Below are 15,932 nucleotides of genomic sequence, written 5' to 3'. Positions count from 1 at the left end.
CTGTGTACAAAAGGTTTAATTTTGACAAAGGGGTTAAGAGGCTGGGATGGCCCTTCCACAGCCACCAGTGACTGGGAAGAGTGCTCTGGGGATACTGCCCACCCACTGCTCCTGTCTTCGAACTCCACTCTATGATGGGGACCAGTCCTGCCCTTTATAACCATGTAGCGATCCTCAGTGAGACCCCTGACTCTATCCCCATAAAAGGGCTCAGGCATCCATCTTCACAAAGACCTTGGGGCGGGAAAAGATCTTGATGGCCTCCTCTACCTGCATCAGTTTCCGGTCCAGCTCAGCACGATGGCTCTGGGCTCTCAGTGAATCCGCCCCAGCAGGCAATAGCACCAGCTCACGCAGCAGCTGGCTCTGGCCTACAGGGGCCCCAGGAACAGTAAGTGCTGGGCAGGGGTGCATGGTCCCCAGTGGGTTCCCCATCCAGCTTCCTTTGGCCACATACTCACTCTGGAGCAGATTGCTCAGTGTCTCCAGCCGCTGGTTCTCAGGCATGCAAGTGTGGCCAGGCGGCATGGCCGGGTCCGGCTGGCTGTGCTGACGGGCCTCAGCCTCCTGCCGCCACAGATCCCTCCGCTCCAACAAGCTGCGATGCAACAGACTCAGGATTGATAATCCCAGGGCAGATGTTGGCTCCCACCCACCATAAGCGTCCCTTACCCTGGGTGTTGGGCAGTAGGACCTACTAATGGGGAACGTGACCCTTCTGTGTGGCGTTGTAGTGCTCCTGGGCCTGCCGTTGCTGCTCCAGCACCTGTGCCAGGACTTGCAGCGAGCGAGAATGACGCCGGGGGGCCCTCTTGGCAGTGCGAGCATTGTGGGTAATGAAGTCCACACTTGGGCCTGGGCCCTGCAGGACATGGCAAGCATGATGAGGTAGCACTGTGTTGTGCCCCTGAACCTCCCCAGGATCCCTGCCCTACCTCCCAGCCCTCACACATCCTCTCACCTTAGCATTGGGACCTGGTGGGGTTAGCTGGGGACTGGGGACACGGGGTGGTGGGAACCCAGGGCCGCAACGGGAATGTGCCCTCAGGAAGTGGGCAGGCTCTGTCCCAGAGGCAGGGCTGGGCTCCTGTAGGCCAAGGCATAGCAGAGGGATCAGTCAGGCTGAGGTCAGGGTCTCAAGCCATAAGACCAAGACTCTGCCCTTCCTGCCTTTCAGGATCTTTCTCTATCACCAGTCCTCTGGAATTGGCCTCCTTCGTCATGAAGGAGGACTTCTCCTCATCAGCATTTAAACATGTGTGTTTCTCACATCTTTAAGAAAACAAATACCCCTCCTTCTATCTCAGTCCTGGCTTCAGCCACCATTTCTTTTTTCTTTCCTTCCTAGCCAAGATTTCTGGCTCTGTCCCCACCAAGGTCACCAACAGCTGGTCTCCAAGCCCTCAAATCCAGGGTCACTTCCCTGGTCTCATCTTCCTCTGCCAGATCCTCAATAACTCCTGGATCTCACTCCTGACATCCACATCTGATTCTCCACCTGCTTGCTGGACATATTCCCACTCCCTGCGAGCCCCATAAATGCTCCTGATTCAACACATCCACATATGACCTTATTGTCTTTTCTCTCAATCCTGCCTCTCCGTCTCAGACCCGTGGATAGAGAAGTGGTGCCACTATCTACCCAGATAGAATCCTACCACCATACATACCCCTACCCCTGCCCTTCCCATTGTCCTTAGAAATAAAGGTAAGAAGTGGATTATGTGGCCCTTTATGATGTGGGTACAGGTGACTTCTTGGCCTAACCTCACGCTTTTCTTCCCTCACAGTGAATTGAACACAGCATCCCCACTGCCCACACTCCCTCTGGTCTTAGGACTTCTATCCGTGAGGTTCCATCTCTATAGAATGTTCTCCTCCATCCTCCCCTGGCCTAATTCCTACTTGCCCCTCAGAATCACCCAGCCATCATCACTTCTGAGAAAGCCCCCCAGCCCCACTCTGCAGTAGAACCAGCTATCTCTTAGTCCCGTTACCTTAGTTCCCTGTGGTTTTCCACCCTCCTCATAACTCAGATCAGAGTATAATTGTCAAAAAGATGGGCAATACTTCTGGCTGCCTGAGGCAGGTACCTGCAGCTGGGCCTTGACATGGGACTTCACTTTGTCATACTTGGGTGAGCGCCAGAGAGCCTTCAGGGGCCTGGACTGGTCCTGCTCCCGGCTGTGCTCCTGCTCACGGAAGTGCCTCTGGATCTCCCTGATCCGCCTCAGGTTCTCCTTCTCATGGTCTTTAGGGTCCTTCCCTGGGGAAAAGATGTTGCCAGGCTCTGCCCTACATACAGCCCATGCAATCCAACTCACAACAGTGAACACAGAGGCCCACACCCTGCCTCCCACAGAAAGATCTCCCTAACATCTCCGTCTAAGTCCACCTCGTCACCTTGTTCCCTTCCTCACACAGTAATTATCTTCTTCTATTCCTGATGATTTTCTACATTTTTTTATTGCGAAGTATACCATTAATCATCTTGCATATCATATTCACCAGTTCACTTGTTTATTGTCTCTCATCTTGATTCGATGATGCTCTTCTCCAACCTTGTTTTCCTAGCACCTATAGGGCCTGGCACACAGGAGACACTCAAGAAACAACCTTTCATTGATGCATGAATTAATGAAGCTGAGCTATGGGTTTTCTGGGGGATACCTCATCTAGTCCTCTCCTGCGAGGAAGAAGAGAGGACTTTTATAGTCGGGGAAACTAACAGTCAGAGAGGTAAAGCCTAAGCCTTCCTCAGGGAAGGAGAAGCAGCTGCTTTTGATCTCAGCTTTGACTTCAGACTCGCCTCGTCCTTTCTGTCCAGAACTTACTCTTGGGAGAGGCCCCTGGGCCTAGGGAAATACCCCTGAGCTGCAGCAGCACGCCACCCATGCCGCGCCGACCACGCTCCAGGATTTCTCGGGCTCCGGGACCGATGCGGGGGCCGCGGGGAGGGGTGGCGTCTAGGTCGGGGTCCGGAGTCAGCAGGCCCAACTTCAGCGTGCTTCCCTCAAGGCGCCCTTGGGCTGAGAGGCCAGACGGGGCGGAGCGCAGAGTTCAATGGTGGAGCTGGGCCCGACCCTTGCTCTGGCTTCGCCAGGGTGAGGCACCCCACAACTCACCCGAGGCCGGCTGCCGGTAGCAGTCAGGACAGAGCGTAGGGTCTGGGGGGATGGGCCCCGAGATGCGGGACGGACCCTCGCACATGCCGCCGTCGTCCTTCTGCAACAATGCACCGAGGCCTGCCGGGCTACGCATCTCCGGCCCCGAACCCCCTTCCTCAGCCCAGTACCTCCTCGCTGGACCCGGACCCTGACCCCAGCTGTGCCGCTTTGCCTGCGTTCCTGGCCCTCGCCCCGCCTCCCGACCCTGGCCTGCGCTCGCCACCTCCGCTCTCAGCCCACTTCCCTGCCCCGCTGGCAGCCCCTCACCCGGGCAGGGTACTCACCCGAGCAGTTTCACCGCCCACTGCCGCCACCCGACCTCTTTGCTGTTGCCAGGTAACAATGGTTTCCGTCCCTGAGGTCAGGGGCCAATGCCCCCTGGCGCAAAGCCTTCTGGGGCTTGTAGTTCCAGCTGAGGGTGGGGCCAGACCGGCTGCCAGTTGCCCTTCGCAACCCGGCCCTTCTCCGGGGTCAGCTCACGGTCTACCAGTCTAGGGTCCGCCCTCCACCTCCCACCCCCCACGTCCCCCAAGCAACCGTCGAGGATGCGCTGATCCTCCGCAGCCATGGTCTCAGCAGGGGCTGAGAAGCGGCCAGGGGCCCAAGAGGGAACAGCATTGGGGCAGTCACAGCTTACGGTGGTGCCTGGTGGCCATGCGCAGAATTCTGAGGTGACCATTAGGCTGTCTAGCCTTCAAACACTTGGCCACAGAGCTTTAGGAGACCAGCTTCTGTGCAATGACCCCCTAACTGCCAGGACAGGCTCCACAGCCTGGGAGGGGCATGGGCTGGTGCCCTTCATCCATATTTGGTATCTAATGGCTGATCCCTGTATCCTTTGCCTGGCCATGGTGACCAGTTACCTATGTGTCACCTCTAGTGTCCAGTTATGGGAGACCAGTGCCTAGTGCCAGCCCATGAAGCCTGCCAAACCCAGGGTGAAGACAAGTGTCCAACAGGGCCAGTCTCAGAGCCAAAGATCCAGGAGGAAAGACTCAAGCTGGAGGAAGAGAGGCACAAGCCAGAGGTGCAGGCACTAGAGGAGAGAGGCCCCAGGCCTATGGCTTCCATTGTGAGGACCAGTCATGGTCTGAAGAGGAAGCCGGTCAAGTGAGGGGGCTTTCAGAGGGAAGAAGCTGAAGGGCTGGGGAGGTGGAATGGGGGTGGATTACGTAGGATTCCTAAATCGGGCATTCCTGCAGTGTACATACTTATCCCCTGCCACCACCATCACTCCTCCCTTCTTCTGTCCCTCAAGAGCTCTGATGTAGGGAACATCCAGAGAGGGAGTCTCAAAGCCTTGTAAGGGGCTGAACTCATGAGCTCTTGGCCCCTGTCCAGCCCCGGGCCTCACTGACCAGGAAAGGGACAAGAATCTGGGCCTGGGGTGGTAGGTAGACAGGGCTATTCCCTAGGACAGGGCACAGGAGCCAAGGCTGGAGGCTGGCTCCTCAGGCCTTCTTGTCCCCTAGCCTCCCAGGACCTAGCCACCAAGCCCATCCTAGGACTGAAGCTGAGCTGCCACAGGAGATGCCGCTGCAGAGGGAGGAGCGGGAGAGTAGCCAGAGTGAGCCCTCGCCGTCTGCCAAACAGCACAAAAAAGCCAAGAAGCGCAAGAGTGTGGGAACCCCAGTGCTCCCTGTGGTGGCCAGCACAGTGTCTGCGCCCTCAGAGACCTTAGGACTGGAGCGTGAGTGGCATTCCCCAGGCCTTCCCTTTATCCCCCGCCTGCTGGACCCCTGACATGGCACAGCTTAGCGCTCCAGCACCTGCCCTGCCCCGGGTCCTTGCAGGAAAGGCCCAGCGCCTGCGGCCCCTGTACCAGTACATCAACTATTGCAACCTTGAGCTGAACCAGGCACAGGAGGGGGACAGGGAGGCCGAGGCTGAGGTGAAGCCTGAGTCGGAGCTGGCCCTCATCCCCAAGGAGACGGGTGTGGAACAACTGTAGGCCTTGCTGCCCACGGCAGATGAGCTGGGCTCAGGCCTCACTTTGCCCTGCCCCAATATGTTCATGACCCCCACCTACACTCTGGTTCCCCTGGGAGAGGAAGCTGGCGAGGAGCCTGGGGGTTTGCCCAGCCTGGGCGTCAGCGGTTGCCTCAAGGCTGAGATGCTCAAGTCAACTCAGGTGGACACCAACAAGATGCTAAGTGTCTGCGCTGCCCCACTTGTACCCCCACCCTCTCCTCAGTACAAGTGACTGTCCTGCCCCACTGGGGGCTCCCCTTCTCCCAAGCCTGAACCAGAGCAGCAGTCTATGGCCCCAGGCACTCAGGTGGAAGAGGGGATTCTGCCCCTACCCCTACTTGGGACCTTGGGTTTGCTAAAAATAAACGTTTTTCCTTTTCTCAGACTGTGATCCCCCAAATAAGATGCCTGAAGAGGGAGAGGCTGGGAAGAAGGGTGGAGGATTCCCCAGTACAGTGAACTGGATTGCCCAAGAACTTGACAGAAATATAGATTCCTGGGCACTACCCCAGACCTAAATGAATCAGAATCTGCAGGAGCGGGTCCTGGTTCTGTGCATTTAAAACCTCCTCAGATGAACCTGAAGATCAGACAAGATAACAGTGGGGATGGAAAGGCGGTTGGTAAGGAAGAACTTGGGGAAGAGAAAGGAAAAGAACTGTCAGGTCATGGGAAGCAGGTGCTTGGCCTTGCTCCCTGTCTCCCAGGGAAGGGGCCTGCGTTGATCTGACCTTGAGGGGGCCAACAGTTGGAATCCTCCTTCTGAGGTGGCAGAGTTCATTTGCCTGTCCCAGGAGGGGCAGCTCTCACAGCTGGACCAGACTTTGCCCCCGGAGTGGCCTGGTGACAGAGGAATTGGTGCCTTTTTCTGGCAGGCAAGGGGTGGTGGTAGAGGTGAATGTTCTCTTTGGACCCCTGTGGCTGAGCCACTGGATGACTGCAGCGCCTCATCCTCAGGGGTCTCTGGGAAGAGGGGGCCAGTGCTGGCCATTTTGGAAAGCCCCTATCCTGCTGCCTCCTGGTCCTCTTGCATGTCCCTCAGACATCGTAAACACAGGGAATTCCAGATTAAATGGATTTCTCCTCCCTCCAACCTGCTTTTCTTCCTGTTTCTCATCTACACAATTGTTCAAGCCAAAATCCTGATAGCACCCCAGACCCCATCCTATTCTTTGTTCATTGACTCCTGCCAGCTAATCAGGCATGAAGGCAGGTGAATCTACCCTCTCAGACAGAGAATCTCTCGGACACCCGTCAGCACCCTTGCCTGGGACACTGTCATCTCCAGGTGAGAGCTCACTAGTCTCCCTGCCGGTGGGCCCTTGCCCCACCAACCCACCCAATGATTCTGCTACACACTCCTGAACCCCTGATGGTGTTGCTACCCCTCTAGCACCCTGCCCCTTTTACCCCAGCTACCTTAAAACTTTTTAGTGGCTTCCTGTAATTCCCTGACCAACTACACCTTTTCTTACCTTCCCTCTCTGCCTGTGGGGTTTCCCCTGCCTAAAATGCCTTTATTTCTTCACCCTCAACCTGGCTAGTATACATGTGCCCTTGAAGACTCACGGCGCCTTGCTTCCTGCTGAGCCAGGCAGTACCCAGTGCTGTATTGCCCTGCACTGTAGCATCTACACGCTACTATCACTGTGGGTTATAGAACTATTTCGGGGACTAGACTGTGAACTCCCCAAGGGCATGTGTCATTGCACCGCATCCACCTAACAGAGGGGCCCCATGAAAGGCACCAAGATAAGGAGACCAAGGTGGGGAGCCAAGGAAGCTGCAGAGAGGGACAGGTTAGGATCTGAAAGGTTAAGGCCATCCAAAGTCCAGGACCATATGGGGGGGCCCCTGTAATAATGGCCTGGCCATCCAGGAAGGGAGGGGGTGGGCAGGCCCAGATGGAGGAAGTAGGAAGAAAATGGGCATAATCCCAGGCTGTTCCCTCTTTTAAGGGTCACTTAGATGCTCACTGGCCCCATGACAAGGCCTCAGGGCAAGCCATGGGGTCAGGACATTTATTTTTTTGCCCACACTTCTCCCTGGGCAGTGACTTGACTGAGCTAGGAGATACTTCTACAGGGACCATGCAGACTGAAATGCTGTCCATAGGGATGAGCACGAATTCTCCAAGAATTTTAGAGGTAGAGGGCTCTTCAAGATAACTGAGTTTGATCTCCTGACTTTATGGCTGAGGAAGCAGAGGCCTGCAAAGGAGTGGCCTTGCATGAGACCACACCCTGGGGCCCAGGGAGGGCCTGCCCTTTCCTGAGCCCTGAAGATCTCTGAACCTGGGGGCTCTCTGGCTAAGGCCTGACCCAAGAAGGCTGAGCATCTCCTTTCTCTGTGTGGTCTCCAGGGCTGGAGGTGTCGGCCAGGCCAGCACTGATAAGGAAGATCTGTTCCTATCTCTTCACAGGTGGCGTAGGAAATACTCAGTAACCACAGAAGAATCAGTCTGTTTCCTGAGGGCTTATTCACTTGTCAGGCTTGTCTAAGCAGGGGGGGTGATAGTAGCCACAGAAAGGAACAAGACACCACTACCACTCCTAGAAGCTCACTCTAAGTGTGCAATGCTGAGGCAGCATAATTCAAGGAGACGTGATAACGAAAGGGCTGAGGACCAAAGCTGTGGCGCCACAGGTAGTGGGGGTGACTGCCACTTTGCCTGCAGGAGTGAAGAGGCAGCTCTCCAGCTGCTTCCTGAAGGAGAGAGTTGGGTGGCCTTCCAATCAGAGGATATGCCAGGGATGAAGCCTCACTAGTGTGGAAGGTGTCAGCCCCATGTAGGAGGGCCATTTAGCATGGCTGAAGCAGAGGCCTGGCTATCAGACCAGGCTGGGTGTAGGCAACGAGGGATATTGGCCTGACGTTTTGGAGAGGTCGCTTGGGCATCAGCGTGAAGGGCCGAATAAGGAAGGGAAAGACTGGGGATAGGGAGGTGAGGAGGCTGCTGCCATTGTCTGGGTGAGCGCGAGGCCTAGATTTGGTTGGGGGTTGGAAAATAAGCAAAAGGTATTCTGGAAGTTCTCTTCTGCTTGCTGTAACAGAGAGGAAAAGCTAACTGCCTTTTCATTGGCTTGGAAAAACTTTATTTTGACCCAAGGAAGATCCTGAGATTTGGGAAACAGGTCCTGGAAGGTGATGCTGACTTCCTCCAGGAGGGGGAGCTGCAGGACAAGCCTGGAACCAGTTGACTGTCACCTCTGGGAACCAGAACCCTGCTGGCTTCTTTGGGAACAGGCATCTGGGCCACTTCATGGTACCTCTCCTCCCCCTCACCAATCCAAGAGATACAAGATGGTAAAGATGTCTGAGGGATGGCCATGGACCTAGGTTCTGCAGAGTACCAACAGAGGACCTGGGTCCTCAAGAGTAGCTCTGCCCTAAGCCCATGTACAGTCGGCCCCAGGACTTGGTCGGAATCCATCTTTGTAAACCAGAGGTTTTGTTGCAGTCCTATAAAACCTAAGTGCCACTGTGGGTCAATAACGTGGCCCTTTCTTAAGTAAGAGCATCTGAGTCGGATGCAATAGATGCATGTGCTTTCTTGGTCAATACCCAAATTTAGGGGGGATCTCAACATCCTGTTAACACACAGAAGGATGACCTGGAGCTGAGCCGGGAGGAAGGGAGCAGCTTCTTTTCCTTCACCTCTACCAGCATCCTGCCTGGCGGGGTTCTTTCTACAGTCCACCTACTAGTTCAGGCCAGGCTGAGATTCCTGCTGTAGAGAGGAATGTAACCTGGATAAGGACCCGAGCGGGGAGGGGCAATGCCTGGGCACTCAAGAGTCTGAGATGCCACAGGCACTAAGGAAGGAATAGTTCAGGGTCAGGCTCTGTAGTAAGAGGACCCTGACCAGGCTCCTAGCTCTGTCACTTATAACTTACAGGAGGCAAGTAACTTTGCCCCTCTCTGCTCTGAATAACGGGAATATTAATAGTAGTACCTCGTAGAGTGGTTTGGATATTAAATAGAATAATACACGTGAACCATCTATCCCAGGGGCCCCAATATGCAATAAGTACACCCCAACACTAGCCACTGTTATTTTATCTCACAAAGACAAGGTCTGAAACCAGGACAATACAGGAAAATAGGCCTGGTGACTCCTATAAAGGGTGCCAGGAGGAAGAGGGAGCCCTCTCTGAGCCTTTCTCTTTCTGGTGAGGAGTCCACAGCAGGCCAGAAAGAGGGAAGATTAGAGAAGGGGAAAGTTTGGTCCAGACTTAATTCTGGCAGAGGAAACAAAGGAGTAGATGTGTCCTTTCCCACCGTCCTGCCCCACCTGCCTCTGACTGACAGGGTTAAAAGCCTCTTCCTGTGGGGACAACAGGTTAGTAAAAGCAGAGCTGGAGACTGGCTGGCTAGGCCAGGCAGTGCTCGGCTACACCCCGGCTACAATGCTTCCGAGGGGCAGCACCTTCCTCCAGTTCACCCCGTCTAGCCTCCCTGGGGCCACTCCTCACCCCTCCTCTCCCAGGGCTCCTCTGGAGCCAACCCCTTGGTTTCAAGAACAGAACCCTTCCTGACCTCCAGCCCAGAGAGACCTCAAACTCTCCCACTATCTCCCCTTAAACATCAAGCCTGATTGGCCCCCTGAAGTCTTAAGTCCTGTTTGCTGAGGAAAGACTTCTTGGAGGGCTCCGGAGGGATTCAGCTGCAAGGAATAAGCCAGGAGATGAGGGCAGACAGTGGTAGGAGCCTGTGTGTCCCGCTAGATAGTGAAGGATCCAGAGCAGGTCAGGGCTGCCATGGAGCCATGAGGAAAGAGAAAAATAGAAACAAATCTACAACAATCAACAAGCCTTTCATTATTAAAGAAACCCAATCTACCAAACAAACAACCAACAACCACATGTCACAGTGTCAGACTTTCTGATTTATTAACATTTATCAGATGTCCCAGAGCTCTCCCTTGTCTCCTCTCTGCCAACTCAGGGGCCCTCTGCCCTAGGTCAACAGCCCCTGAGAGCTCATCTACTACAGAACCCCTCCTCCCTGCCAGGGAAGGGGCAGCCTGGAGGCCGGAAGGGCTTGGTCACATGGGAGCGAGGGCAGGTGCAGATCCCTGAGGGATGACTTCCTGCCCTCACCATTCCTGAGATGCCCCAGCCCAGGACGGGCATGGAAACAAGGCCTCTTGTCATTTCTCCTCAGGCCTGAGGAATCAAGCCAAGCTGGCTCCCTGCTGTGCTTTCTCATCCAGTTAAGACCACAAATAGGCTGATGAAGCCCCCAAGTCAAGCCTTTGCTGGAACTGCTCACACACTGGGGCAGCTCCGCCCTGTGCAGTGTGCCGGCCCTCTCAGCCATGGCAATAGGAACGGCACCGCCTCACCAGTCTGAGGAGTAAATGAGCACTGGAGGGGGCGTTCTCCTGGGGCCACATTCGGATTCACCCGAATTCAACTCTGCCCAAGTTGACCTATCAAATGAAAGACACTGTGCTATAACCAAGCCCTCCCATCACAGCTCCTCCCTCACCCTTTGCCCCGTGGCAGGGAGCCCACGTGCAGGCTCACAGGTTATTCCGCTGGAGCGCCTCGCACAGGTTCTGGTTGGCGTCGGGCTCCTCCGTCAGCACCTCCACAGCCTCCCACTCCCCAGATCGGCTCGACCGTTTGATGGCATCCACCACGCTCTGCATGTAGAGCCCATCCTCGAATGAGGCGGCCATGGAGACAGGGGTATGGTCCCACGTGCGGCGGTCCCCCTGCCCCTGGAAGGACTGGCGCAGGGCCTGCACCATGTAGACCATGCCCTTCAGGTAAAGCAGCGGGACATCCTGGAGCCCCTGCTCGGGGAGCCCCGTGCCCACAGCCAGCGAGTCCCTCAGCAGCAGCTCCTCTTGTGTGGCAGAGTTCTTCTGCCCGTAGAGGTCAGCTCCCCGGGCAACAAGGCGTCCCGCAGAGCCCACCACCATGACCTCGTGCACAAAGGCGCCTGGCATGTTGAAGTTGAGTGTTACTGTGCTGCACACACCCCCGCCCATGAGCATCTGGAAGAAACAGAAGTCATCGCTGGTGACATGCCGGATGCCGCGGATGGCTGCATTCTGCCTCACAAAGGTCTTGAGCAGCCCATGTACCTTCTCGGCCTTCTGGCCAGTCAGGTGGGTCAGCAGGTCCACAATGTAGGTACCCATGGTGTGCAGGCCCCCACCGCCCATGAGCTCATCACAGATCCAGCCGTAGCTGGGGCTGAGCAGGCTGCCCGAGTAGACGCGGGCATCACAGATCATCACTGCGCCCACGTAGTGCTCGGCAATCAGCTGCTTCATGCGCACGAAGGCAGGCAGGAAGCGCAGCACGTTCCCCACCAGGCTCATCAGCTGCGGGTAGTAGCGCGAGGCTGTCACCATCCGGAAGGCGTCCACCGAGGTTGCTGCCTTCTCACAGACCACATTCTTCCCAATGCCTGAGAATAAAACACAGCAGGAAATCTCGAAGTTCCAAGGGGTTTACACTGGGAAAAGAAAACCCATTTCTGGAAGGCAGGTGACTCAGGAAAGCTGCCTCAGACCAGGTGGTGACCTGGGACAAGAGGAAAGGTGATCAGCTTGGATGAAAACAGCACCCAGTGACTGGGACTAGAGAAAGAGTTACGGGCTCGAGAAAGAGAAGCAAGTTCTTAAAGGAAAAATGAAAGGAGTAGAGGCAGAAGGTGCAAACCAGGAGTGGGAGGTAGAGAGGTGGTACAAGGTTAATTTTATGTGTCAACTTGGTTAGGTTATGGTGCCCATCAAATACTAGTCTAGACACTGCTGGGAAGATATCTTTAGATCTTTAAATTAACATTTAAACCAGTAGACTTTGAGTAGAGCAGATTACCCTCCATAATGTGGGTAGGCCTCAACTCATCAGATGAAGGCCTTGAGAAAAAAGACTGAAGTTCCCTAAAGAGGAAGGAATTCTGCCTCCAGACTGCCTTCAGACTCAAGTCTGCAACATCACCTCTTGCTGGAATTCAGATTTGCTCTGTAGATTTCAGATCTGTCAGCTCCTACAATAGCATGAATCAGTTTTTAGAAAATAAATCTCTACCACCCTCTCTCAATATACATCCTCCTGGTTCTGTTTATCTCGAGAACACTGCCTAATACAAGTGGGCTGGAGAGGTGGACATGCTTCTTGGACATGCTTATGTACCTTTATGCATTTATTAGATCATCAGCTTGGGGTAAGAAAATCAAATCTATATTCTAGGGGATGAGCTTGGCACTCTCAGTTGTAACTGCAGAAAGGGCTCTAAGATTCCTCGCAGATTGTCCTCTGAAAACACTGGTTCAGCAAGTTAGTGTAGTCATAAGGCCCGAAAATGCTTGGCTCCAGTAGGAGGGGAAAGGGAGAGAAAACATCCTTTCTGTCTCATGCCTGTTCTGAGTACATCGCAGCTGGAATGCACCCAGAGAGCAAAACAAAGCTAGACAAAGCCCTGAAGAGAGAGACCAAGAGGACTGAGCAGCTCCCACACAAGGAAAAGGAAGGGATCAACACTCCTCCACATCATGAGATGAAAGCTCATGAGGGTACGAACAGCCAAAAGACACCAACTCCTGGAGTATTCCTGTGAGCTTGGGAAGGTTCAAGCAGAAGAAAGTCTTATGCTAGTACCTTCAACAGAAAACTTACAAAGCCCAAGAGGTCGTATGGACTGGACACACACAAGTTTTGGGGTACAGCAAGCTAGGGAAGGGTGAAGACATCCAGTTATTCCATTACTCATTCCACAGACACTGCCCTTGGGGTGCAACTCAAATTCCACGACCTCAATTCACCCAAGAAGTCATGGGCTTCTTGAGGGAACAAGCTCAAGGGTCTGGTACAGATGGCAGAATAAGGGAAGACTTCATGGGGGAGTGCCGCCAGGGTGATCTTTAAGGAAGCAGATGTTCCAAGGAGCATAAGGGGGAAAGGACACCCAGGCAGGAAACTGCATGTGCAAAGGCACTGAGGAAAGGGCTGGGATTCCTAAAGTCCTGAGTGCACACCAGGAAACAGGTCGGAGGGTTTACACAGGGTCGATAAGAAATGTAGGAAATTGGATAGATAATTGGTAGCATCACTCACAAAGACATTCAAGGTGGTGGGGTAGGTTTGGGGTTGGAATCCCAAACTGAGCTCTTGATACTCCCTTCCCTGAGTTTTCTCCATCTCAGTCAATGGCGATTCATTTCTCCCCGTTTCTCAAGCCAAAATCACGGATGTCACTCACATCCATCCCACTTTCAATCATCAGTAAATCCTGTTGGCTTAGCTTTCAAACTACATCCAGGATCTCACCAGTTCCCACTACCACCAGTGCCACCTTCCTCATCCAAGTCACCACACTTTTTTGCCTGGATTATTGCAATGGTAACTTAACTGGTCTCCCTCAGTCTTTTTTTTTTTTATATACATTTATTTTATTTATTTATTTATTTTTGGCTGCGTTGGGTCTTTGTTGCCGCGCATGGGCTTTCTCCAGTTGCAGCGAGCAGGGGCTACTCTTCGTTGCGGTGTGTGGGCTTCTCATTGTGGTGGCTTCTCTTGTTGCGGAGCACGGGCTCTAGGCGCACAGGCATCAGTAGTTGTGGCTTGCGGGCTCTAGAGCGCAGGCTCAGTAGTTGTGGCACACGGGCTTAGTTGCTCCGCGGCATGTGGGATCCTCCAGGACCGGGGCTCAAACCCATGTCCCCTGCATTGGCAGGCGGATTCTTTACCACTGCACCACCAGGGAAGTCCGGCTTCTTCTTTTTTACATTTTTATTTAATTTTTTATTTTAATAAATAAAAAATATTTATTTATTAATTTAGGCTGCGCTGGGTCCCAGTTGCACACACAGGATCCTCGCTGTGGCCTGCGGGATCTTTTCTTTTAGTTGCAGCATGCGGAATTCTTAGTCGCAGCATGTGAACTCTTAGTTGCAGCATGCAGGATCTAGTTCCCTAACCAAGGATTGAACCTGGGCCCCCCACGATGCGAGCGCAGAGTCCCACCCACTGGACCACCGGGGAAGTCCCTGGGTGTAGCTTCTTCTGATGGATTCTGTTCACACAGGCTCAGGAGGGGAACTTGTCTGGCCACCTTGCAACAGAAACAATGGGGCCCCAGGACAGCTGACTGCTCAGAAAGGGCCATTTATTGGTGCCAAACTCGAGCTTTGGAGCCACTCTGGGATTCAAATTCTGGTTCTTCTCGCTTGGTTGCTGCATGACCTGGGACATTTCTAAACCTCTCTGGGCTTTGGTTTACTACACTGTAAAAGGAGAGTCACATCTACCACGCAGGGTAGAATAGTAAGTCAAATGAAGGCAGTATATGTAAAGTGCTCAGCCCAGCACAGCTCTGTCCCCGGTACATTTTATAACCATCACCATGAGAGAGACCCGGGAGATGTCATAAATACAGGAAAAAAAGGGTCCACTGTGACTCAGATTTTAAGACTCACACAGAAGCTACATTTCCAGGCCAATAATATCAATGTTCAATATTTTGAAATTTTAATTTTTAAAAAGAAGTTTAAAGATCAACATGAACATAGATGAGTTTTCTTATTCTATGTGCTGTTTATCAGGCCTCTCATAGAGTTAGGCCCAGACCAGTCCTTCGGAAGCTCACATCCTGACAAAGCCCACAGGAGATAATCTGGTGCCTTTGGCCAATCCTTCCAAGCTCCCCTCACTTCCTACCCTCTCCCCTGCCACCCTGACCCTCAAGAACCCCACAGAGCATGTGCCATCTGCACATATGGGATTCTCGGGCACGAACTCTCAGTGTTACGAAGCTCAGTGCTGCGGCAAGGAGGAACACGTGTGTTGCCTATGACCCAATTCAATCTCTTCACTTTACAAAACTGTTGAAATCTCCTGCTCTCCTCTAAACAGTAATGAAAGCTTTACAACAGGTACTGGCAGGACAACAGGAGAACGGCTAGCCAAGCGTTACATGCCCAAGGCGGGGAGCAGTGTGGAAAGGGCAGGGGGCCAAGGCAAGGGGAGAGGTCCTTGCACAGGGGTCCAGAGCTGGAGCGGGGCCCTACAAGGATAGTAGCCCCTAACTGCTATCACTTTCTGCTCTTGGAGGGTCTCCAATGCTTCCCCACACTTGTGGGGTTTTAGGATTGGGGACAGGAGAATCACAGTACTGGGTGAGAATCTGGCCACCTGGCAGCAGCTCTGGCCAACCCAGAGGCTTCCTGCTACAACTATGCACAGCAGGGGTTGGGGTGGACACTGCAATGTGGGGAGGAGAGGAGGTGGGTTGGGAGGAAAAGGACTCCTGTGGCTGCTGAGAGTTTGGTGGTGATAAAACTAGAGTAAGTAATATTTACTTCATGCCACGAGAGGTCAGGGAAGGGGAAGAGGCCTTCCTTCTTGAGCCTGAACAGTAAGAGAGCTCTTGAACTTGGGACCCAGTAGTACTACTAGTGTGGGAGCTAAAGGCCATCTTGAGTTAAACCAGGCTCCTGCAGGCCAGCTGCACAGGTCCTGTACCTTTAGGAAGAGTGGTGTTGCCTTGAAAGACATGTTTATTTAAGTTTATCTAGCTTTCCTGTTAGGAAATCAACGAGATATTAGAGAAGCTGAAAACCACTTTTGTCTCCAGGGAATGGGGAAAGCATGGATGCCGAGTGCCATTAGCTCAGATCTTCTGGAGGCTGAACAAGTTCCAGACTGCAAGCCTCTCTCCAGCTCATGCTCCCCAGACGACCGAGGAGTAAAGTGCCCCGAGAAGCTGCCCCAAACCACCTCTTTGTTCCTTAGTAACGCACCACAGGTTCACAGCTCTGGGACAACATCGCTG

The 15,932-nt window shown here is 53.7% G+C and overlaps 3 protein-coding genes across 9 annotated transcripts in view; 1 reads left to right on the top strand and 2 right to left on the bottom strand.

Moving 5' to 3' along the window:
* Nucleotides 1-3,493, bottom strand: ENKD1 (enkurin domain containing 1). Of its 3 annotated transcripts, none has more exons than XM_029204182.1 (8): nucleotides 3,452-3,493; nucleotides 3,126-3,225; nucleotides 2,835-3,029; nucleotides 2,094-2,266; nucleotides 962-1,087; nucleotides 699-862; nucleotides 462-598; nucleotides 1-371 (listed from the first exon to the last, which is right to left on the bottom strand). In XM_029204182.1, the coding sequence occupies exons 2-8, from the start codon at nucleotides 3,208-3,210 to the stop codon at nucleotides 211-213; spliced, it is 1,041 nt and encodes a 346-aa protein (XP_029060015.1). In that variant the 5' UTR covers nucleotides 3,211-3,225; nucleotides 3,452-3,493; the 3' UTR covers nucleotides 1-210. The 3 variants fall into 3 exon arrangements, with proteins under 3 accessions (XP_029060015.1, XP_029060025.1, XP_029060004.1); XM_029204192.1 differs by having other exon boundaries at nucleotides 3,126-3,222; nucleotides 3,452-3,487; XM_029204171.1 differs by having other exon boundaries at nucleotides 3,126-3,489.
* Nucleotides 3,494-3,733: 240 nt separating this feature from the next.
* Nucleotides 3,734-5,370, top strand: CUNH16orf86 (chromosome unknown C16orf86 homolog). Its single transcript, XM_029238468.1, is given in 4 exon segments — nucleotides 3,734-3,838; nucleotides 4,048-4,277; nucleotides 4,610-4,857; nucleotides 4,961-5,370. Coding segments are annotated over 4 exon segments (993 nt in total).
* Nucleotides 5,371-9,906: 4,536 nt separating this feature from the next.
* The window catches only part of GFOD2 (glucose-fructose oxidoreductase domain containing 2), a 37,872-nt gene continuing 31,846 nt past the window's right edge, over nucleotides 9,907-15,932 (bottom strand). For 3 of the 5 annotated variants that reach the window (XM_029211739.1, XM_029211758.1, XM_029211749.1), the window contains exon 4: nucleotides 10,010-11,564. In XM_029211739.1, coding sequence (XP_029067572.1) covers nucleotides 10,666-11,564 — 899 coding nt within the window. In that variant the 3' untranslated portion in view covers nucleotides 10,010-10,665. Of the gene's footprint in view, nucleotides 11,565-15,932 lie in introns of all 5 variants that reach the window. The other 2 variants (XM_029211767.1, XM_029211775.1) reach the window with 2 other exon arrangements.

The sequence above is a fragment of the Monodon monoceros genome, unplaced genomic scaffold (assembly GCF_005190385.1).
Source record: "Monodon monoceros isolate NGI ecotype Baffin Bay Population unplaced genomic scaffold, NGI_Narwhal_1 Super_Scaffold_10, whole genome shotgun sequence".
In the NCBI taxonomy this organism is placed as follows: Eukaryota; Metazoa; Chordata; class Mammalia; order Artiodactyla; family Monodontidae; genus Monodon; species Monodon monoceros.
The sequence above is the reverse complement of the archived record's forward strand: the minus strand, read 5'-3'. Positions and strand labels throughout refer to the sequence as shown.

Coding starts and splice junctions, on each gene's coding strand:
- ENKD1 (XM_029204171.1), bottom strand. CDS start 3,261: ATGCGTAGCCCGGCAGGCCTCGGTGCATTGTTGCAGAAGGACGACGGC. Junction 2,267..2,834: donor CCCAGGGGCCTCTCCCAAGA/GTAAGTTCTGGA, acceptor TCTTTTCCCCAG/GGAAGGACCCTAAAGACCAT. Junction 1,088..2,093: donor ATGTCAAGGCCCAGCTGCAG/GTACCTGCCTCA, acceptor CTTGGCCTACAG/GAGCCCAGCCCTGCCTCTGG.